At 42.7% G+C, this 25,000-nt stretch overlaps 1 protein-coding gene across 1 annotated transcript in view; it reads right to left on the reverse strand.

Annotated features, from left to right (window-relative positions):
• Window positions 1–25,000, reverse strand: part of dre4 (SPT16 homolog, facilitates chromatin remodeling subunit dre4) — a 249,825-nt gene that overhangs the window by 102,933 nt on the left and 121,892 nt on the right. Inside the window, exons 11-12 of the mRNA XM_080270162.1 lie at window positions 22,486–22,584; window positions 7,154–7,352 (exon numbers count right to left, since the gene is read on the reverse strand). Of these exons, the coding sequence (XP_080126288.1) occupies window positions 7,154–7,352; window positions 22,486–22,584 (298 nt within the window). The remainder of the gene's footprint in view (window positions 1–7,153; window positions 7,353–22,485; window positions 22,585–25,000) is intronic.

Consider the following 25,000-nt stretch of genomic DNA (forward strand, 5'->3'; position numbering starts at 1 on the left):
ACGTTAGAGTTGATATCACAATACTGTCATGTAGTAACTTTTTCACTTCCATGCTCACTTCCCTGTTTCTTATCAATGCTTTCAAGGAACCAGCAACCTTTCTTCCCTGCTGTACCCTTTAAAGTACTTCACCCTAAACCTCCATCCTTACTCATCACACTACCCAAGTACTTAAATGTACTCACATTTTCCAATTCCTCTCCGTCCAACCTCACTGTACATTCACTGACTTCACCTCTCTCAAAGATCATCACTCTACTCTTCCCTACATTCACCTTTAGATTCCATTTCTTACACACTCTCCCAAACTCATCCACAAAGCCTTGCAGCTCCCCTTCGTCTTCACTCAACAACACAGTATCATCTGCAAACAACAGTACAGGAAGTTTCCAAACACTACCCTTTCTCATCCGGGCCACTCCAACATCCACTACCCTACCTTGTACCTCTTTTATTACCCCATCCATGTACAGATTGAACAACCATGAAGACATGACACATCCCTGTTTCAACCCAACCTTCAAAAAGAAAAATTCACTCACTTCACCATCTACATGCACTTCAGCCTTAGCACCATCATACATACTCTTCACAGCATTCAACAACTTCCCATCTACTCCATATATTCTTAATACTTTCCACAATCCTTCTCTATCCATCCTGTCATGTGCTTTCTCCAAATCCATGAAAGCCGCATACAACTTCTTTCCCTTCTCTAGAAACTTTTCCACTAAAGATCTAAGAATGAATATCTGATCTACACAACCTCTTCCTTTCCTAAAGCCTCCCTGTTCTTCTCCAACTAATTCCTCTGTTTTTTCCCTAACTCTGTCAATAAGTATCCTACCATACACTTTTCCTATTATACGAAGAAGACAAATGCCCCTATGATCACCACACACTTCTTTTTCCCCTTTTTCTTTGTACAAGGGAATTATACCTATGGCGCAGGTGTGGCAAGGTTTGACATGCGTGGGCAAATTCCTCTGGCGGCACGCTCCCGTTTGTAAACAAAGAAGATGGCGACCACTTCAACTCCGTACTACAAGTGCTCCAACTGTGGACTTTTTTCCCTCTTATCATGAGGTTAAACTTCAACAAACTCATTGTGTTAAGAAATGAAAAATTAAAGATTCCTTGGGTACTGTGACTAGTTTACAGGTTTGTTCGTAAAACCGCTATGAACAGGTTAATGATGAAGCACCTATCTCTGAGCTAAGACAAAGTATAATGCCTCCCGTCGTCATCATCATGTATATAAGAATAATTATATTTTAATGTGTTAAATGTGAGTTTTGTTGACACTTGAGCATACAAACACCATCAAATAAACTTGTTCAATCAGTGCTTGACCAGGCAGCCTCCGCCATCCTTAATGTTTTGGTCGGTCAGCTGATCTATGCCTACTTGGCCGAGCTTTTTTTTGTTCGATCTGCAGCGCGTGGTATTGCCCAAGTAGACACAAGGCTGATCACCCTCCCGTTTTTTGTGCCTATTGTTACATGTAATACATGCATTGACTGACTGCTTGATTGTGTCCATGTGTAAAGTGGGAAAATTGGGGAAAGTGGGATGAAATGGGGGACTATGGGCGAACGTCTAGAACCAAATTCCAATTTTGCCATAGGTTTAGTTATTTGTATGGCATGGTTATCTATGGTGAAGGCTTGGTCCAGAACCAATTAGCCACACCTTATGCGACTTGACTGTATATATATATATATATATATATATATATATATATATATATATATATATATATATATATATGCCGTAAATGTTGAAGGCCTCAGGCGATATAGGGGTGAGTTTAGTCACTGACCTGATAAACAGGATTATTTATGAGTGTGTTGTCCCAGATGATTGGCTGAAGAGTGTAATTGTAAATGTGTATAAAGGGAAGGGTGATGCCCTGGAAAGAGGAAATTATAGAGGTATAAAGCTTTTAGATCAGATAATGAAGGTAATGGAGAGAGTTTTAGAAGGTATGATTAGAGAAAGAGTGAATATTGATGAGATGCAGTTTGGGTTTATGCCAGGTAGGGGGACCACTGATGCCATATTCATTGTTCGACAGCTTCAGGAAAAATATATTGGTAGGAGAAGGGATCTTTATTTTGTTTTTGCTGATTTGGAAAAGGCCTTTGACAGGGTCCCTAGAGAGGTGGTGAAGTGGGCAATGAGAAAGCTTGGCTTGGAGGAGTGGCTGGTTAGGGTGGTTATGGCCATGTATGTGGGTGCTCACACCCAGGTGAGAGTGAATGGAGATTTGAGTGATGAGTTTTCCGTGAATGTTGGTGTGCATCAGGGGTCAGTCTTGAGTCCCGTGTTGTTTATCATGGTACTTGAAGCCCTTTCACGTGACTTTAGAAACGGACTTCTGTGGGAGTTGTTGTATGCTGATGATTTGGTGTTGATTGCAGAGAATGAAAGGGAGGCGGAGGAAAGGTTTAGGAAGTGGAGAGATGGTATGGGGCAAAAGGGTTTAAGGGTAAATGCAGATAAAACAAAATTGATGATATCTAGGGTTGGTGGCGGTACTGTCAAAGACGAGGGAGAGTGGCCATGTGCAGTTTGCCACAAGGGCGTGGGAAGTAATTCCATCTTGTGCAGTGTGTGTGATAAATGGGTGCATAAGAGATGTAGTGGTATCAGAGGTAGACTGCGAGATAATGCTGATTTTATGTGTACGGTGTGCCGGGGTGAGCAGGTGGAGATCGTCAGACGTGAAAGGATTGAACTTGCTGGTGAATCTCTTGAGTGTGTGGAAGAGTTTTGTTATCTGGGAGACATGTTGTGTGCTGGAGGTGGGGCTGGAGCTAGCTCTGTGGCTAGGGTGAGAAGTGGTTGGAAGAAGTTCAGGGAGCTCTTGCCTCTCCTGACATTGAGAGGGCTCTCCCTACGTGCTAAGGGGTCTTTGTATGCAGCATGTGTTAGGAGTGTAATGCTGTATGGTAGTGAGACCTGGGCAGTGAAGGAGGAAGACATTCGCCGGCTCAGACGTACTGAAATGACAATGATTAGGTGGATGTGCAGTGCGTCCCTGCGTCCAAGGCCTGGAGGGGTTGGGTTTACAATGGAAGAGTTGAGAGGTAGGATGGAACTGGAGTGTATTGGTGTTGTGATGAGGAGAGGTAGATTGACGTGGTTTGGACATGTGGAGAGGATGGGGGATGATAATTGGGTGAGGAAGGTGAGAAGTGTTAATATTGGGGGTGGGGTTGTGAGGGGTAGACCGAGAAAGACATGGGACGAGGTCATTAAGTGTGACCTTAGGGTTAAGGGACTGAACAGGGAGGCTGCAATGGATCGTGCAGCGTGGAGAGCCGCCATTAGGTGACCAAGGCCGACACATGCAAGCATGTTGGAGCCTTTAAAAACGAAACGATATATATATATATATATATATTTAACCCATTGGATCCCAGGGGTGCTGGGCGGGGCATGGCACTGGGTGGGTACTGAGCGTACCGCCCTCCGCCTATCGGCTCATGGTCGCGAAGCTCAAAGGTCCCTACCTGGGGGTTCCCTACTTTATACAGACTTGAAAAATCCCAGTTCTGTCCAATATTCCGGACACTGGGCTCCAATGGGTTAAAGAGACTGACAGGTTTGCCAGTCATTATATATATATATATATATATATATATATATATATATATTATATATATATACACTTGTATATGACTGTTGCTAATGAGGACAAATAAAAATTATATCTTATGAAAAAGACATGAAATAATAATACTTATTATCTATCTATCCATCTATCTATTGCCAGACACCTCAATCCCATTTTGGGTGGCCACAAACAAATTGCCTCCACGTCGTCCTGTCCCCCGCCATTTCACTGCCCTGCTCCCAACTCACATCCCCCTCTCTCATATACCTCTCCACCCCATCCCTCCATCTCATCCTAGGCCTCCCCCTCCCTCTTCCCCCCCTCCACCTCACTCACATACACTCTCTTCGTCAGTCTTTCACCCTCCATCCTCTCCACATATATAAAAAATATAATTTGGTTTTACGCCAGGTATCCCCGAAGGGCTAAGGCATTGCCCCTGGGTAGAGGACTTTGGACTGGAGCGTGTAGCATTTTATGACCGGATGCCCTTCCTGATGTCTACCAATGACCCTTAGGTGGATTCAATCCTCCGACCCTTCGGCCAGAGCGGAGCGCTTTATATATACCTGTGTATATATATATATATATATATATATATATATATATATATCGTTTCGTTTTTAAAGGCTCCAACATGCTTGCATGTGTCGGCCTTGGTCACCTAATGGCGGCTCTCCAAGCTGCACGATCCATTGCAGCCTCCCTGTTCAGTCCCTTGACCCTAAGGTCACACTTAATGACCTCGTCCCATGTCTTTCTCGGTCTACCCCTCATAACCTCACCCCCAATATTAACACTTCTCACCTTCCTCACCCAATTATCATCCCCCATACATACAGTATATATATATATATATATATATATATATATATATATATATACATATACAGTATATATATATATATATATATACAGTACATATACATATATATATACATATATATATATATATATATATATATATATATATATATACCTTTATAATCAGGACAAACAAATATTATATCTTATGAAAAAGACATGAAATAATAATACTTATTAGAATATTATTAGAAGCACTTTGAGGATTTGTTGAATGTAGAGCTTGAGAGCAGTGTGAGTATAAGTGGTTGGGGAATGGCTGGGAGAAGAAGAGATAAGAGGAGGGAGGAAGAGATCAATAGGGCAGAAATAGTGGAAGCAATGAAGAAGATCAAGATGGGAAAGGCCCCAGGAATTGATAGAGTGTGTGGTGAAATGCTGAGGTGTGGGGGTGAGATTCTAGTGGAGTGGATATGGAAGTTGTGTAGATTGGCTTCGGAAGAGGGAAGGGTTCCAGAGGACTGGAAATCAGGTATAATTGTTCCTTTATACATAGGAAAAAGGGAGAGAGAAGTATGCGGTAATCATAGGGTTATTTGCCTTCTCAGTGTGACTGGAAAAATATATGGTAGAATACTCACTGATAGGGTTAGGCATATGACACAGGAGCTACTTGGAGAAGAACAAGGGAAAAGGGTGAGTAGATCACATATTTGTTCTAAGATGTTTAGTGGAGAAGTATCTAGAGAAGGGAAAGAAAGTGTATGCTGCCTTCATGGACTTGGAGAAAGCTTTTGACAGAGTAGATAGGCAAGGTATGTGGAAGGTATTATGAATATGTGGAGTGGAGGGGAAATTGTTGAGTGCTGTGAAGAGTATGTACGAAGGAGCTAGGACTACGGTGCGAGTGAATGGTGAGCTGAGTGAGTTCTTTGATCTCAATATGGGACTGAAACAGGGTTGTGTGATGTCTCCATGGCTGTTTAACCCATACAATCCCACCGTCGGCATGGTGCCGACAGTACAAAATGTCTCGATTAATCCCAGCGATGTGATGGTGCCGACAGCAAAATCTGAGCACTGTAGCGTGTCTCAAACTATTTCAATCTAGCTAATTTTTTGCTAAAGAGTAGCTTAATGTACTGGCAACACTGTGTCAAAGCAGCTGTAGTACTGAGTTTGGTTCTGCATGGCTGAGTAACATCAGTTTGCCACTGTCTGTCATTGCATCAGAATGTTGCAAAAATCACGCCATTTTTCCGCCTCGTTGGGTTCGAGGAGGCTGTTGAAATTGTCACATGGACCCTTCTGTCCCTTCATTTAGTGATTCTTCAGAAAAGGAAGACCTGGATGACTTCTGGGGAGGAATATGAGCAAGTGAAGAAGGATATTGAGAACAGGGAATCCTCCATTCTCCCCCCCTGTTCTCTCTTATTCCGCCCAGTTGGGTGGGAAAACGTCACTCACAGCTTGGGAATCTGGGCTAAAAACACGACAGATGGCCATCCTGCAATTATTTCTCTTATAAGGAGTACTTTTTTTCACTCTTCCTTGATTTATGTATCCTTTTGAATTGTTTTATGCAATAAAATTTTGTTCCGTTTTTGGTCTGGGATTGGGTGGGTATAAAATTGCAAAAATGCCTGGGATGGTACAAGTTAATATATACATGGATGGCATTGTAAAGGAGGTGCAAGGTAGGGCAGTGGATGTGGGGCTGGCCCTAATGAATGAGCGTGAGATTTGGAAGATTCCGGTGTTGCTGTTTGCTGATGATACAGTATTGTTGAGTGAAAATGAATGGATGTTGCAAGGTTTGGTGAATGAATTTCGGACAATGCGTAGGAAGAGGAATCTGAAAGTTAATGTAAACAAGAGTAAAGTTATGGTGTTTGAGAGGAATGAAGTCACAGAATGCACGGTGAGGTTGGATGGCAAGGATATGGAGAATGTGAGTGCATTCTAGTACTTGGGTAGTGTGATGAGTAAGGATGGAACTTTGGGGGATGAAGTGCGTGAAAGGGTACAGCAGGGAAGGAAGGTTGTTGGTTCACTGAAAGTAGTGATGAGAAATAGGGAGGTGAGTATGGAAGTTAAGAAGTCACTGCATGATAGTATTGTGATCCCTACCCTGACGTATGGAAGTGAGGTGTGGACCTTGTAAGAGGGGAAAAGTCAAGAGTGAGAGCAGTGGAAATGAGCTACTTGAGAGAAGCATGTGGAGTACCATGGAGGGACAGGTTGACGAATGAAGAAGTGAAAGAACATTGTGGGGTGGATGTAGCTGAGAAGATTAGGAGAAATACACAGAGGTGGTTTGGACATGTGGAGAGAATGGAGAATGAAAGACTGACTAAGAGGGTGTATGTAGGTGAGGTGCAGGGAGGGAGAGGTAAGGGATGACCGAGGATGAGGTGAAGGGATGGAGTTGAGAGGTATATGAGGGAGGTGGGAGTGAGTTGGGGGGAGGGTAGTCAAATGGTGGGTGACAGAGCGACTTGGAGGCGTTTTGTCTGGGGCCACCCTTTGCAGGATTAGGGCGTTGGGCTATAGATAGATAGATAGTATATATATATATATATATATATATATATATATGACTGTTGATAATGAGGACAAACAAATATTATATCTTATGAAAAAGAAATGAAATAATAATGCTTATTAGGAGAATATACGACTGACTCTCGCAAAATGCACCGTCAGATGAGACGAATTAAAACTCACCAACAAAGATCTTCAGGTCTGAAATTTCTGGTTCCCTTGGTAGAAGGTTGGCAGATCTGTAAGACACGGTAGACTTGCGCACCTTCTGATTCTCCTTCTTCCCTTTGAGAAGCGCCAAGCGTTCTTTGGCTGCCTCATTCATTGATACTGCCAGTTCCTTCTGGTGCTGACGGCGCTTCTCTTCTGTTGACTGCTCAGACTGTTTGTGGCAAAATGACGTGTTAACCACTTTGAACCCCAAGCAAACAGCAGAAAACGTGACATATCCTAACCATTGATAAATTATGCTCAAACCACTAAAAAAGCATCAACTGACTTAGACACTGACACTAAGCACTCATATTTTTGTCTTTCTCAACAAATGCAAGTAAGAGATTATTCTTGACTTCTTGTGTTACCATATAACATTGCAGCAAAATGCCAAGTTTTAATTATCTATCACCTACAGTATAGAAACCAGACAGACTTTTCATGCATAAGAAAATAAGTACTGTACAGTAAATAATTTTGCTTGTCACCCAAGTTAGTTTTAGTTTCTGTAGCAACAGTCAAAAGTATAAGAAAAAAATTAACAGTCGACTGTTTATTAGCCATTTGGGTTTCTTGGAAAGACTGAGCCCCGGCTACCATTGTTCAGATCACTGAAGAGATGACAAACCAGTCTATGTCCCTAGCAACGTATAGATGACAGAAAAATCTCTGACCTCCTTTGGATTTGAACCACGAAGAGTTAGAATGCATTCTCCTCCACCACAAAACCTGTCAACCATACACTGGTATACTTTTTGTTTTCTTTAATCATCATCTACAATGTGCTTCATCCTTATATTAACAAATCAACTGCTTGATATTCAATACCAGGATGGGGATACGTAGGGTTGAGACCCCCAGAAAAGCTGATAAAATGACAGACAGCAACCAACATTTGCCCAACTGAATGGATCACACATCCATTTTTCACCACTTCAGCCCCCAGAATTATCTATCTATAGCCCAACGCCCTAATCCCGCAAAGGGTGGCTGCAGACAAAACGCCTCCAAGTCACTCTGTCACCCACCATTTGACTACCCTCTCCCCAACTCACCCCCCCCTCCCTCATATACCTCTCTACTTCATCCCTCCACCTCACTCTCAGTCTACCCTTCCCTCTCCCTCCCTCCACCTCACCTACATACACCCTCTTAGTCAGACTTTCATTCTCCATTCTCTCCACATGTCCAAACCACTTCAGTGTATTTCTCCTAATCTTCTCAACCACATTCACATCCACCCCACAATGTTCCTTCACTTCTTCATTCGTCAACCTGTCCCTCAACGTCACTCCACATGCTCCTCTCAAGTAACTCATTTCCACTGCTCTCACTCTTGACTTATTCCCTTCTTGCAAGGTCCACGCCTCACTTCCATACGTCAGGGTAGGGATCACAATACTATCATGCTGTGACTTCTTAACTTCCATACTCACCTCCCTATTTCTCATCACTGCTTTCAGTGTACCAACAACCTTCCTTCCCTGCTGTACCCTTTCACGCACTTCATCCCCCAAAGTTCCATCCTTACTCATCACACTACCCTAGTACTAGAATGCACTCACATTCTCCATATCCTCACCATCCAACCTCACTGCACACTCTGTGACTTCATTCCTCTCAAACACCATAACTTTACTTTTGTTTACATTAACTTTCAGATTCCTCCTCCTACACACCGTCCCAATTTCATTCACCAAACCTTGCATTCATCTTCACTCAACAATACTGTATCATCAGCAAACAGCAACACCGGAATCTTCCAAATCTCACCCTCATTCATTAGAGCCAGCCCCACATCCACTGCCCTACCCTGCACCTCCTTTACAACCCCATCCATGTATATATTAAACAGCCATGGAGACATCACACAACCCTGTTTCAGTCCCACATTGAGATCAAAGAACTCACTCAGCTCACCATCCACTCGCACCGTAGCCCTAGCTCCCTCGTACATACGCTTCACAGCACTCAACAATTTCCCCTCCGCTCCATATATTCTTAATACCTTCCACATACCTTGCCTATCTATTCTGTCATAAGCTTTCTCCAAGTCCATGAAGGCAACATATTCTAGGACTAATAACTGATTTTTTGCAAATATTTTTAGAGAGTCTGTCGGAACGCGAATATGCCCGTGAGACACGCAAGTCAAGCAAAAACAACCCCGCGGTTTAGGGGTTAAGCTACTATGAGAGAGTTGCAGAAATACTGCAGAAAAGAGATGGCTGGGTAGGCAGCATATATTTGGATTTCAAGAAGGCATTTGACAGAGTACCACAAAAAAGACTTTTCTGGAAACTGTACCATCACGGAGGAATCCAAGGTCATCTGTACAATTGAATGTAAGATTTTCTCAGTTAAAGGGAAATGAGAACAGTGCTAAGGGGAAATTACTCATCATGGAGAGAAGTGACAAGTGAAGTTTCACAGGGCTCGGTATGGAGAGAAGTGACAAGTGAAGTTCCACAGGGTTCAGTGCTGGCACCAACTACTGTATGTTTTTAGTATATATAAATGACATAGACAGCAACACTGGAAATGGAAGCTACACAAATATGTTTGCTGATGATGCAAAAATACAATGGAAAATTACAAACACAGACTCTTGCACAGAGCTACAAGAGGAATTAAATAAGCTTCATGAATGGAGCAATAGGTGGCAAATGAAATTCCCTGGGGCAGGGAACAGTTAGGGATTTGAATTTCCTAAAAGCAGACTTTCCTGATCTACCAGATTATCTGCCGACATGTCGTAAAAATATCCCCGCTAATACCAATACACCAGTCCTGCGTGAGACAGCCCTAGCATGTATTCAATATGGATGGTGAGTGTTAGCACTGAAGTGGTGACATGTGGAGGTGTGTGAGGACTAATGAGGCTTGGGATAGGTCACTGCCCCCTAGAAATAGGCCCTAAAGCCTGTGTTCAGAGTTGGACACACACAAAAAAAATATAAATAAAAAAATTAATAAAATTTGGTAAAAGTGAAAAAAGACCAGACGGGGATTATAAGTTATCAAGGTCAACCCTACACACATCAGAAAAAGAGAAGGATTTAGGAGTGATTATCAATAACAGACTATCACTGGCTGACCACATAAATGAAAAAGTAAGGGAACAAGTACAGGCAAACCCCGATTTATGATACCCCTAGACGCAATACCCCAGAACAGTGATGGGGGTAGAAATGCCACCCTACCTCACCTATCTTAGGCCTGCCCCTGGTTTTGCGATGGGTTTTTATTTTTTTTATTTTTTACCAATTTTGATTATATTTTAAACAAATTTTGTGTTTAGGTTGATTTATAAACTGTTTTTAGACCTAGAATAATATGCTTTACTCATAGGTGGAGTGAACACTGTCATTTGGGATATGGATTCTCACCCATCAGACGAGGTACAAAACTGTGTAGACAACTAGGCGACTCAACAAAGAATATAATGTGTTTGACCACTGAATTGTCATCTAACCTATCATGGAGTACATAATAATGATTTCAAATAAATATTAATAATAATGAAAGTCTTGGAGAGTAAATATTTCATGCACTGATGAAAATTGTGACTGATAAATCAAGTGCTTATATTCAGGCTCTTCAAGGAAAAACACGTTGAAAATACAAAGGAACTTCTATGTAAATGTTGGAAAATATGAGAAAAGAAAATAATGGAACTCAGTAACCAGAACAGTAACAAAAATGACATAAAGGGGAGCCGCTAAAAAGGCTATCCCAATCACATCATCGATCGATAAATCACGAGTGAGAGCAGTGGAAATGAGTTATTTAAGAGGAGCCTGTGGAGTCATGTGGAGAGACAAGCTGACAAATGAGGATATAAAGGAGCGTTGTGGTGTGGATGTGGATGTGATAGGAAGCGTTAGGAGGAATACACTGAGGTGGTTTGGCCATGTGGAGAGGATGGAAAGTGAAAGACTGACGAAGAGAGTGTATGTGAGTGAGGTGGAGGGGGGAAGAGGGAGGGGGAAGCCAAGGATGAGATGGAGGGATGGGGTGAAGAGGTATATGAGAGAGGGGGGTGTGAGTTGGGAGCAGGGCAGTCAAATGGCGGGGGACGGCGACGTGGAGGCGATTTGTTTGTGACCACCCCCAATGGGATTGAGGTGTCTGGCAATAGATAGATAGATAGGTTTACGGGAAATCGTTTGGCTTGCCACTCCATGTAGAGCTACCCTAAAACCAGAGTACCACTACAGTAAGTGGGTGGATGATGAGTGTCCCCACCCACCACTTTCTCTATAATAATTCTTACTTCATAATAATTCTTCCATATGCCTTCCCTACCAAGCTCAATAAACTTATGCAACGATAATTCTTGCACTCATTTCTCTCACCTTCATTTTTTTACAGGGGTACAATCACAGCCTTTTTCCACTCTAATGGTACAGTTTCACTCATCTACGTCTTCTTACATATCTCCAACAAGCACTTCGTTCCGCCCTCTCCACTACGTTTAATAATCTCTGCCTAAACCTCATCAACCCCAGCTGCTTTCCCATTTTTCAGCTGCTCCACAGCGCTCTTCACCTGTGAGAGGGTCACGTTTCCTGGCACTGCATTCCTTTTCTGCAAATCCCCCAAACCTATCAAGTTTACAATGGCTCTGCCCTCTCTACTCCCATTCATCAGGCTTTCAAAAAATTCCTTCCATCTGGTCTTTACTTCATCCCCATGGGCTAATTATCTACCACCTACATTATTCACACCTTCACATTTCTTTCTGCTGTCACTTATAAAATTATCTACTGATATTCCTGAAGATTTTAAAAAGAAAGAAAGAAATAATAAATATACAGTACTGTATTTTTTTTTTTTTTTTGCCAAATAATTGAGTAAATAAATAAAACTGCTTGTGAAATTATGCCTTTTTGACATTTATGACATGTTTAATGTGACAAAAATTGCTGATTTAAAGCATCTTAAATTACTGTTTTAAGTCACTTGATTTAAATCATGCCAACCCTGCCACCTACCTTTATGTTTGGTTCACTACCACCCTAGAAGCTCTTAATGGCACTCATTAGCTTACCATCTACACCATACAAATGGAAAACTTTCCATAATCCTTCTCTGTTTACCTTGCTTTTCCGAGATTGATAAATGCCGTAAACAACTCATATGCCTTCTACACTATCTGTTCTTTTCAAATAAAACTATTTCAGTAAGGATTTTTTATGTATCACATTTCTGCCATATACATTTAAAAGATTTACATCTTTGCTGCTCAATACATTTGTTAAAAAAAAAGTAACAAACTTTGAAGTTATATAAATCAATATGACAAGCTTTGGACATACTGAAAGGAGGGAGAAATGGGACTGGCTGATGAGGACCACACAAATGAACGTACAGGGAAGAATAGTCAAAAGTAGACCAAAGACGAGGTCATGTAAGGTCCTGTATGGAGCCCTCTGGGCTGGGGACAGACAAAGGATATGATTCAAGATCAAAAACAGGGGGAGCTGCCACCATCTGAAAATCATTCCTAAATATAACAATTCAATGACCTGCATTCTAAGCATAAATGTGTGCTTGACCTTCATATAAATTTCTGTTTATATAAAGACAGATGCCTTAATCCTGCAAGGGATGGCCACAAACAAACTGCCTCCATTTCACCCTGTCCTCTGCCATCTGACTGCCTTCCCTACAAGTAACACACCCTTCCCTCAAACATCTCTCCACTCAATCTCCCACCTCATCCTTAGTTGCCCCCTTCCTCTCCCCCTCAATCTCACTCATATGCACTCATCTAGTTTGTTTCTCATTCTCCATCCTGTCCATCCATCCATCATCCAATCCTACATTGTCCCATGAGGAGCGTAGGAGCCCGTCCTGTCCATGTGGTCGATTCATCTCAAGAGTATTACTCTTAAAACTTTCAATATCACACACAAGAAACTCCTACTGTGGAATCTCCTAAAGTGTGTGATCCTAACTAGCAGATTCATAATACACAGCAACATCATGCAACAGTTTGTAATATCAGTAACTCATGGATATTACACAAACTTTGCAAATGCAGCCTAAAAAATGATGCTTTTCCAATGCCTTGTGTAATACGCACCGCCATTACCTCAAGCCCGCATGTCTAGCTGGGCATAAACCAATTGTAGTCAAGCATGGCATTTACTAAACCAATCATATTCAAGCATAGCACTCACCATAAGCCAATCATAGCGCTTCCCTACCACTCCAAGGATGAAGGACGCACACGCTTGACGTCCCGGCTCAGTGCATTGTCTCTTCTCCATTGTTAGTGTGTGGTTCCAGTGTGGTTTACAAGAGGGTTTTTTCTCCCTGTGCTTCCTCCGCCTGCCCAGTGTTATGATGGCTGATCATAACCCTCCTATGCCTACCACTTCTTTGAGGATGGGGAAGAAGAAACCAACATTACTTACACCCAAAAGTTAGATGTAATAAGGAGGATTGACGGAAATGACATGAAAGCCAAAGTTGTCCACAATTACGGACTCAACAAGGTAATTCTTTACCAAACAGGCGCAGAGATTCCAGATATATCATTGTATATGAAACTCATGATCTCAACTTAAGTAATCTGAGTACAAATGCAACGCAGATAGTTAACTGTTGAGTTGTGACTGCAAGAAGTGAATGGAAAAAAATATATATATATACCTATTTTGGGATATTTATCCACCACAAGCCCGGCCGGGCAATATTTAACGCAGTCATCACCTCACTACAGGTAATTTCTCGGAAACCGCTGAAAATTGCTTGTTTTCAAACCTTAATACTGTATCTCGTAAAGCACAGCACTTAGGGAAATGAATTAACCACCATTTTACTCACCAACTCTTCCTTTTGCAAATGTAAGTATCCTCAGGTCTCTAGGTTGTTACGCTGATGAGTAATGACATGAGGAAAGAACTAATTTTCACCACGAGAACAGCGTAAGAGCAGGACGTGTTCGTGTGTCCACCTGCAGTGCCAATTATGGCTTTGCTCTCAGTGTGATAACTTACTCCACTAACAGAAAAACTAGACATTGTTGCATTCAAAGCATGCCTTATGGCACTATCAAGAAGCTCTTTTCTTGTATTCTTGGAAAGAGGCTTGACAGGGGCAGATGATGCAAGGGTCCACATAAGGCAGGAACAGAATCAGATGAGAGACAAGAAAACATTGTCCTACACCTGGCAGAGCCACAGAGACGACTGAAGTCTGCTTGCCTCGGGTGCTGGGAGGTCATCCCCACCCTTTGGTGACAAGATCAAATGGCAGCCACTTCAAACTGTGGTGCAAAAACACCTGCAGCTATAGCTGTCACCTGGCGCCCCCCATCCACCAATTTTGCGTCAGATACAACCGTCACCTGGCGCTTAGGGGATAAGGAAGCACACAGGTTGCCTGCGGCAGTGTTTGCTGACACTCTCTCCAACTGGCCACATTGTTTATCGACCACCACTCAACTGGACGCGTCAGTGTATCACACATTCTAAGTTCTCATTTATAGCTTTCAGAGATAAGCTTTTAAAAATGCCCAGTATTTGTGGTAATCCAAGTATAACAACATGTAACCTGTGAAAGACTCATTTCAACAGAAAACTTGGGAAGGATTTGTCCATTTGGTAAAGAATTAATCTCAATGGATCAATGACTCTCACAATGACATGGAGGCACCTGAGGGCGATGACATCACTTCTGTTGCCTCCACACTGGACTTTGAGGGGTTCCTGAGGGGAGCTGATGAGGAGGAAATGGCACAGAGGCTGCAGCACACTCACCTCGTGCTGAGAGGATGGAGTCCTCCTCAAGCCTTGGAACCCCGTCGATTCAAGCAATGTTGTCAGTCAGAGTCAGGTAAGAATCTTACAATATCATTTACTCCCATTAAAAATGCATTGTTAATTTCTTTTCCAGGTTGTTAGTGTTCGTCGGTGACCAGTTTGATGTAGGTTGGGGGTAAGGGGGGCAACTTTTCCGAGATGATAGACCCGTCAGTAATTTTCCCTATAAAATTAGTTATTTCTAACTTATGGATTCCTCAAATCACGGCATGTGCTCAGTCCCATAAAGCCGTGATTTAGGAGATCCACTTAATACAAGTTATGTGAAAGTTGTTCTTTGCTATAAAAGCCAAAGGAAGAGAGAAATTGCCTATTAGAGATCCACTGCTACTCACGAAACTGATTTGTTAGTTACCCCAAATTTACAATGTCAACTGTAAGGAAAAAAATTGTGAAATATTTTGGAAAACATCCCTAACTTATAATACAGGCAGGTTTTATTCACATCACACCCTAAACTGCAGCTTTATTCACATTACCATGAACTGGTGGTAGGTGGTGGCAATCACCATCCACTCATTCCCTGTAGCTGTGTCGTTTACAAAGGCTCCCATATGTTTGCATGCGTCGGCCTTGGCCACTAATGGTGGCACTCCACACTGTTCGATCTCTTGTAGCCTCCCTATTGAGTCCCTTGTACCTGAGGTCACACTATACAACCTCATCCCAGGCCTTTCTTGGTTTGGCTCTCGCAACCCTAATCACAACGTTCACATTTCTCACCTTCCACACCCACAGTCTGTGGGTCTGCCCAGCCAGAAAGATCAAGGTTACTCAACATCATGATGGACTACTGTATAAACCTTCTTTTGTCTTGATTTGTACAATGATGCAAAAATGTACACCCGCGCACCAAAGTTTCTGTACCCCCCTCGGTGGAAGGAAGTGGAAGTCAGGGTTAGAGAGAAGGCAGGCGAACGAACAACCGTGAGTGGTAGTTTGGAATTGAGCTACGAGGCGAATCGTGAGAAAACTAATGACATTGGATTCGAAACATTTCCATGCTATTCACCTGCTATACATTATGCTTTCGTAACATACATAGCATATATTATAACACTGACTACTGTGTTATCATGGTATCCCGTGAAACTGGTCCAGACACGACCCATCTGTTTCGGATCCTCATCATACAAATAAAGCACCGAGCCAGTTGTGTATAAGCTGCAACTGGTCATTATCACTGCGGTGATAATTTTTGTGAATATGGTATTGCTGGATTGTATATATTTATAATATAGCATGATTGTGAATTTAATACTGATTCCCACCGTAGCCGTGCGAATGGTTATAAACGTTGTAATTATATTATGTGGACGAATAAGACACATTGTGATGGGCAGCGGAGAACATTCACAAATAATTTACTATAACCAGATGAATTTAGATGCAAACACAAAATATGAGAGAACAAAGATACAGCTGTGGTATCCCGCTACACCATGTTATCCAGGCCTTAAATGTTGCTTCACCTCATACGTGCGTTATTTTCTTTCAGTCTCTGCCGCTTTTATTACTCTTGCTTCCCGGTATCCTCGTACTGCTAGCCGTCCTATTCCTAAGGGGGTTTCTAGTCGTCCTGTCCTATAACTCCCACTGTATTACATTATTCTTCACATCATCACTCCACACAAGGTTGGCACAAGACTGCCAAACCTGTTATAGGCGCTGCCATTACTAACCTCCCTTTTCCCATTGTGTCTAATCTTCCTCACAATCAACTACTGCTACCCCTCCTACTACTCCACTATAAATCTGTATAATATTACATTTGCCTGTTATTATGTCTGTGTATCTGCTAACCACATTGTCCCTGTCCCACCGTCCGCAACTCGTTACTCACCCCGCACCACCACCCCAGTTGCAACCCCCTCTCTTCCTCCCACCTTGGACTCTACTCCTCCCCCACTCCGACAGCACATTACCCCTCACCTCATCCTTGGGCCACCAGGCCTGTTGTTCACCCTTTACCGGTGAATATACGTTGTATGCATTAATAATAAAAAAAGGCATTTGGGAGCTGAGTGCTAATCGCCCGCCAGAATATGCTGTTGGCCAAGTCAAAAATTTAGGCTTTATTTTGATACCATGAAGGTTTTATGTTGATAGCTCGAGGATTTCATCAAATCCAATGGTGCTAAAGGCGGGCAATAAAAACTAGTTGACCTTTGGTAGTTACTTTGGTGACCTTGACCCTGTCCCCGAGTGTCCATTTTCGAACTCGTCCAAGATTTTGACCTTATCTTGATACGCTGAAGGTTTCATGTTGATAGCTCAAGCCCTTCATGAGATATAATTGGATCACACACACACACACACACACACACACACACACACACACACACAGATGCAGGCAAAAACATTATCGCTCCTCCTTCTAAAGGCGGGCGATAATATTAATAATAATAATAATAATAATAATAATAATAACAACAACGACATAGATGTATTCTGTTCCTAACATTACATATAAAAGCTGCAAACCCAAATGTGCCTATACTGTATTACGGAGCTCTGATACATTAACCACAGAACCGATCACAGACCGTTCTTATCATTACCACTGGACCTTCCCTATAGCACTTCACCATGGTAATACAACCCACTGTAGTCTTTTGTGGGATCACTACAGCTGTTTGGGAAAAATAACATAGTGCATGACATGCTAACAACCCACTATAATACACATGTGACGTTTCACTGACATCCATCAAATAGCCAAGGAGAAGTTAGCGGACAAACAAACAAACGACTAGACATAGACAGAGGCCGAATGTCTCGCATCGGTATATGACGACCTGACAAAACTGTTACCATCCAGCTTTGTAGGTGTCATCAAAGTTAGAGGAATAATAATAATAATAATAATAATAATAATAATAATAATAATAATAACGTAATTAGGAAAGATACAGAGGACAAACACTGAAAAAGCATGTGTCGATACCATGCCGAATCTGTTTGCCATGACAGTAGGTTAGGTTGCTGTCAAACATTAAGTATTACTATAACCCTGCCATTACAGCATATTATGGCACTTTTTGGTTCCATATGTCAAAGATGTGTTCACGTGTTTTATCAGGGAGATTATCGTGTTTGTCCTCCTATGTATCATGCATATTAACATATGATTACTACTACTGCCACTACTACTAGTGCTACTACTACTACTACTAGTACTACTACTACTACTACTACTATTATTATTATTATTATTATTATTGCTCTAACTATGATGACACCTACAAAGCAGGATGGTAACAGTTTTGTCAGGTCGTCATATACCGATGCGAGACATTCGGCCTCTGTCTATGTCTAGTCGTTTGTTTGTTTGTCCGCTAACTTCTCCTAGGCTATTTGATGGATGTCAGTGAAACGTCACATGTGTATTATAGTGGGTTGTTAGCATGTCATGCACTATGTTATTTTTCCCAAACAGCTAAAGTGATCCCACAAAAGACTACAGTGGGCTGTATTACCATGGTGAAGTGCTATAGGGAAGGTCCAGTGGTAATGATAAGAACGGTCTGTGATCGGTTCTGTGGTTAATGTATCAGAGCTCCGTAATACAGTATACAGTGCTCGTCAGAAGTATGGGGCGCCCTGCGTCCCTCCTGAGAAACAAACCTTTCAACATTGAAAAAACATATAAATAATGCATTTTATTTACCTTTAGTGCTTCGTAGGGTAGCCTTTACGTTTCTTCACGGACCTGAGACGTCTTGGAAGTGAAAGGGCTAGGCTCCTGAGGTGCTGGAGGGGTATTTTGTCCCAGGAGTCACGAATGGCGGCTTCCAGCTTAGGCAAAGAGCTCACGTCCTTCCCTTGGAGACTCTTCTTTACGAGGTACCAGAGGTTTTCAATCGGGTTGAGGTCTGGGCTATTTCCTGGCCAGTCTGTCATGAATGATACCTCGCAGTCACGAAGCCAATTGGTGACCGATTTGGCCTTGTGAGCAGGTGCACCGTCCTGCTGAAACACTCGTGCACCTGTTAGCTCGAAGGAGTCTGGTAAATGATCACACAGAAGCTCCAGGTAAACATCCTGATTCACTCTGAGGTTCTTGGGAAGTACAACAAGCTTCCCCAAACCCTTCCCTGAAAAACAACCCCATACCATGAGTGAATCAGGATGTTTAACTGTGCTTTCTACATACCGTGGGTCAAGTGGGTCACTACCTTTGCATGCTCCTCTGTTACAGGTAACACTAAACGTTCCCTCATCAGACCACAACACTGACAACCATTGCTCCTCACCCCAATTTCGATATTTATTAGCAAAGGCAAGCCTACGAATTCTCTGGCTGCTAGAGAGAAGAGGCTTTTTTACAGGCCTGTGACTTGTGTAACCAAGCTCATGCACCCTACGAGACACTGTTCTCACAGACACCTCACCAAACACTTCCGGGTTGCTCTCCTTAATTTTCCTTGCACTCACACAAGGATTAAACTCCACTGCACGTTTTAAAACATTAACAGACCTTGGGGAAGTTTTCCTAGGCCTACCAGGCCTCGGTTTCTTTGTGGGAACTTCACCACTGTTTTCTTAACGAAACCGCGCACACCAACGATGCACTGTCGATCGTGCCACACCAACCAATTCACTAATTTCCTTTGTCTGGTGGCCTGCCTCCTTTAGAGCAATGATCTGGGATATGATTTCACTCGATAGTTCACGGGTAGGTGCCATAACAAAGTTTTGAAGGCCAAAACACTGCGGGACACTCGGTAAAAAATGGCGCAATTTGAGAGGGACACTCGGCGGAGTTCCTCTCTCTCAGGCAGCCCGTGGGCGACTGAGGCGGGAACCAACCAGCGCATCAGAAGGCCTCAGGCTACCGTGACGTCATGCTCGGAGCTCAAACTTGTGGCTCAATTCTTACCCCCCAAAATGGGTGATTCTTTTTGGGCCATAAGTATTGCGCGCCCGGCGGACAACGCTGAATACTTCTGACGAGCACTGTAGACACATTTGGGTTTGCAGCTTTTATATGTAATGTTAGGAACAGAATACATCTATGTCGTTGTTGTTATTATTATTATTATTATCATTATCGCCCGCCTTTAGAAGGAGGAGCGATAATGTTTTTGCCTGCATCTGTGTGTGTGTGTGTGTGTGTGTGTGTGTGATCCAATTATATTTCATGAAGGGCTTGAGCTATCAACATGAAACCTTCAGCGTATCAAGATAAGGTCAAAATCTTGGACGAGTTCGAAAATGGACACTCGGGGACAGGGTCAAGGTCACCAAAGTAACTACCAAAGGTCAACTAGTTTTTATCGCCCGCCTTTAGCACCATTGGATTTGATGAAATCCTCGAGCTATCAACATAAAACCTTCATGGTATCAAAATAAAGCCTAAATTTTTGACTTGGCCAACAGCATATTCTGGCGGGCGATTAGCACTCAGCTCCCAAATGCCCTTTTTTATTATTAATGCATACGACGTATATTCACCGGTAAAGGGTGAACAACAGGCCTGGTGGCCCAAGGATGAGGTGAGGGGTAATGTGCTGTCGGAGTGGGAGAGGAGTAGAGTCCAAGGTGGGAGGAAGAGAGGGGGTTGCAACTGGGGTAGTGGTGCGGGGTGAGTAACGAGTTGCGGACGGTGGGACAGGGACAATGTGGTTAGCAGATACACAGACATAATAACAGGCAAATGTAATATTATACAGATTTATAGTGGAGTAGTAGGAGGAGTAGCAGTAGTTGATTGTAAGGAAGATTAGACACAATGAGAAAAGGGAGGTTAGTAATGGCAGCGCCTATAACAGGTTTGGCAGTCTTGTGCCAACGTTGTGTGGAGTGATGATGTGAAGAATAATGTAATACAGTGGGAGTTATAGGACAGGACGACTAGAAACCCCCTTAGGAATAGGACGGCTAGCAGTACGAGGATACCGGGAAGCAAGAGTAATAAAAGCGGCAGAGACTGAAAGAAAATAACGCACGTATGAGGTGAAGCAACATTTAAGGCCTGGATAACGTGGTGTAGCAGGATACCACAGCTGTATCTTCGTTCTCTCATATTTTGTGTTTGCATCTAAATTCATCTGGTTATAGTAAATTATTTGTGAATGTTCTCCGCTGCCCATCACAATGTGTCTTATTCGTCCACATAATATAATTGCAACGTTTATGACCATTCGCACGGCTACGGTGGGAATCAGCATTAAATTCACAATCATGCTATAACTATATACAATCCAGCAATACCATATTCACAAAAATTATCACCGCAGTGATAATGACCAGTTGCAGCTTATACACAACTGGCTCGGTGCTTTATTTGTATGATGAGGATCCAAAACAGATGGGTCGTGTCTGGACCAGTTTCATGGGATACCATGATAACACAGTAGTCAGCGTTATAATAAATGCTATGTATGTTACGAAAGCATAATGTATAGCAGGTGAATAGCATGGAAATGTTTCGAATCCAATGTCACTAGTTTTCTCACGATTCGTCTCGTAGCTCAGTTCCAAACTACCACTCACGGTTGTTCGTTCGCCTGCCTTCTCTCTAACCCTGACTTCCACTTCCTTCCACCGAGGGGGTTACAGAAACTTTGGTGCGCGGGTGCACCTAAGGTCACATTAATCAATGACCTTAACCAATTCTTACAAAAAACATTTAACAGTTACATATAACAGCATGTCATTATGTCTGGACATATTATTTCATTTTCATTATTCACTCTGGTTATGAGGTGTTAAGCAACCATAAGATTACAGACAAATGTACCCAAGCAATCTTATACAGTACATGACTTAGGCTTGAACATTCATAAATTATATGACCAATGGCATTAAAAAATAAATAAATAAATAAATAATCGTTTGTTTTGTTTTCAAAGGCTCCAACATGCTTGCATGCATTGTCCTTGGTCACCTAATGATGACTATCCACACTGCTTGATCTCTGGCAGCTTCCCTATTCAGTCCCTTATCCCTGAGGTCACACTCAATGACCTCATCCCAGGTCTTTTTTGGTCTACTCTAGCAGTTATAACAATAAATAATGCCAGTCTCATTTTACCCCCTTCGAGGAGTAGGGGCTAAAGACTAGGCTGCATTCATCCACTACATCTCAAGGTACATGACCTGCTTACCTTCCTGATGGCATCACATGACTGACAAACCAACTGAAATCACCTTGGGGACTGAACCTATGGAAGACTGACCTGACTGGAATGTTCTTATCACCAGCCTACCAGAAATACAGTCATGAGATGTCAACCAATAATGTTCAGTCAACATTGTGTCCTTCCTTCCATGGTTCTCACTCTTCCCAAAATGACAGACTATCCTTCCTGCTCTTACTGTTTTGTTGTGTGCTTCACACAGCTACCAAATAAAAACAGTTCCTTCAACACCATCCATTGCTACAATCAGTAGAGAGGTACAGTATTGGTAAACTTTGCTCAAGGATGTCGAATGGATAAAAAATAAGAGGAACACACTCACCCTAAGTTTTGAGTCAAGAATAGTGGTGCGCTTGCCTCGGCCCAACAATTCTGAAGTATCCTCCTTTGTTTCCTCCTCCTCTTCATCACCTTCTTCATCCTGGAAACAAGAAAATTGTTTTATTATTACTGTATTATCAAATAGTCAGTATTAACTCCAGCAATCCGGTGACCTATTTTTATTAACATTCTTAATACCAATGATTTTATTCAGTGCAGGACAGATTTCTTGTGGTGAGGAAATTCGTAGTTTATATCTAACCCATGCAGCTTGGAAAACTTTCTCCTATTCTATCTATCTATAGCCCGACGCCCTAATCCCGCAAAGGGTGGCCGCAGACAAAACGCCTCCAAGTCACTCTGTCACCCACCATTTGACTCCCCTCCCCCCAGCTCACCCCCCCCTCCCTCATATACCTCTCAACTCCATCCCTCCACCTCATCCTCGGTCTACCCCTCCCTCTCCCTCCCTCCACCTCACCTACATACACCCTCTTAGTCAGTCTTTCATTCTCCATCCTCTCCATATGTCCAAACCACCTCAGTGTATTTCTCCTAATCTTTTCAACCACATCCACATCTACCCCACAACGTTCCTTCACTTCTTCATTCGTCAACCTGTCCCTCCACGTCACTCCACATGCTCCTCTCAAGTAACTCATTTCCACTGCTCTCACTCTTGACTTGTTCCCTTCCTGCAAGGTCCACGCCTCGCCTCCATACGTCAGGGTAGGGATCACAATACCATCATGCAGTGACTTCTTAACTTCCATACTCACCTCCCTATTTCTCATCACTGCTTTCAGTGTACCAACAACCTTCCTTCCCTGCTGTACCCTTTCATTTACTTCATCCCCCAAAGTTCCATCCTTACTCATCACACTACCCAAGTACTTGAATGCACTCACATTCTCCATATCCTCACCATCCAACCTCACTGCACACTCAGTGACTTCATTCCTCTCAAACACCATAACTTTACTTTTGTTTACATTAACTTTCAGCTCCCTCCTCCTACACACTGTCCCAAATTCATTCACCAAACCTTGCAACTCCCATTCATCTTCACTCAACAATACTGTATCATCAGCAAACAGCAACACCGGAAGCTTCCAAATCTCACCCTCATTCATTAGGGCCACCCCCACATCCACTGCCCTACCTTGAACCTCCTTTACAACCCCATCCATATATATATTAAACAGCCATGGAGTCATTACACACCCCTGTTTCAGTCCCACATTGAGATCAAAGAACTCACTCAGCTCACCATCCACTCGCACCGTAGCCCTAGCTCCCTCATACATACTCTTCACAGCACTCAACAATTTCCCCTCCACTCCATATATTCTTAATACCTTCCACATACCTTGCCTATCTATTCTGTCATAAGCTTTCTCCAAGTCCATGAAGGCAGCATACACTTTCCTTCCCTTCTCTAGATACTTCTCCACTAAACATCTTAGAACAAATATCTGGTCTACACACCCTTTTCCCTTCCTAAATCCCCTTTGTTCTTCTCCAACTAGCTCCTCTGTCATATGCCTAACCCTATCAATGAGTATTCTACCATATATTTTACCAGTCACACTAAGAAGGCAAATACCCCTATGGTTACCACATACTTCTCTCTCCCCTTTTCCTTTGTACAGAGGAACAATTATACCTGATTTCCAGTCCTCTGGAACCCTTCCCTCTTCCCAAGCCAATCTACACAACTTCCATATCCACTCCACAACAATCTCACCCCCATACCTAAGCATTTCACCACACACTCCATCAATTCCTGGGGCCTTTCCCAGCTTAATCTTCTTCATCGCTTCCACTACTTCCGACCTACTGATCTCTTCCTCCCTCCTCTCATCTCTTCTTCTCCCAGCCATTCCCCAACCACTTATACTCACACTGCTCTCACTCTCTACATTCAACAAATCCTCAAAGTGCTCCTTCCATCTCCTCAATTTCTCTCTCTTCTCCACCAACAATCTATTATTCCTATCCTTCACTCCCCTACTATTTCCCCTTTCACACTGCCTTACTTTCTTTATCTCCTTCCAAAACAATTTCTTGCTCTCCCTCCATTTCACACTCAGATTCCTCCCAAACTCTTCATCCACTTTCTTCTTACTCTCCTTCACCAGTCTCTTAACCTCCCTTCTCCTGCTCACATATACCTCTCTCTTCTCTCTCTCATCTTCTCCCCTACCTCTACTCGCCAACCATTCACCATATGCCTTCTTCTTTTGTTCCACAGCTAGTTTCACCTCATCATTCCATCATGCTGTCCCTTGCACACCCTTGCATCTCCTCCTCACTCCACAAACCGCCTCACACGCTGCGCTAATCTCTTCCGTGAATATCTTACATACGTCTTCCACCCCTTCCATCTGCTCTAGCTCATACCTTCCCAATCTTTCTTCCACTATGCTCTTATACTTCTCCTAAGCTGAATAAAATTGTTTATAGAGAGCCAGAATAAACTAACAAGGCTATCACCAAGATTACATGTCAACCCA

This window comes from Coenobita brevimanus, chromosome 39, assembly GCF_032717465.1.
Source record: "Coenobita brevimanus isolate Jiangsu-jjx chromosome 39, ASM3271746v2, whole genome shotgun sequence".
Classification (NCBI taxonomy): domain Eukaryota; kingdom Metazoa; phylum Arthropoda; class Malacostraca; order Decapoda; family Coenobitidae; genus Coenobita; species Coenobita brevimanus.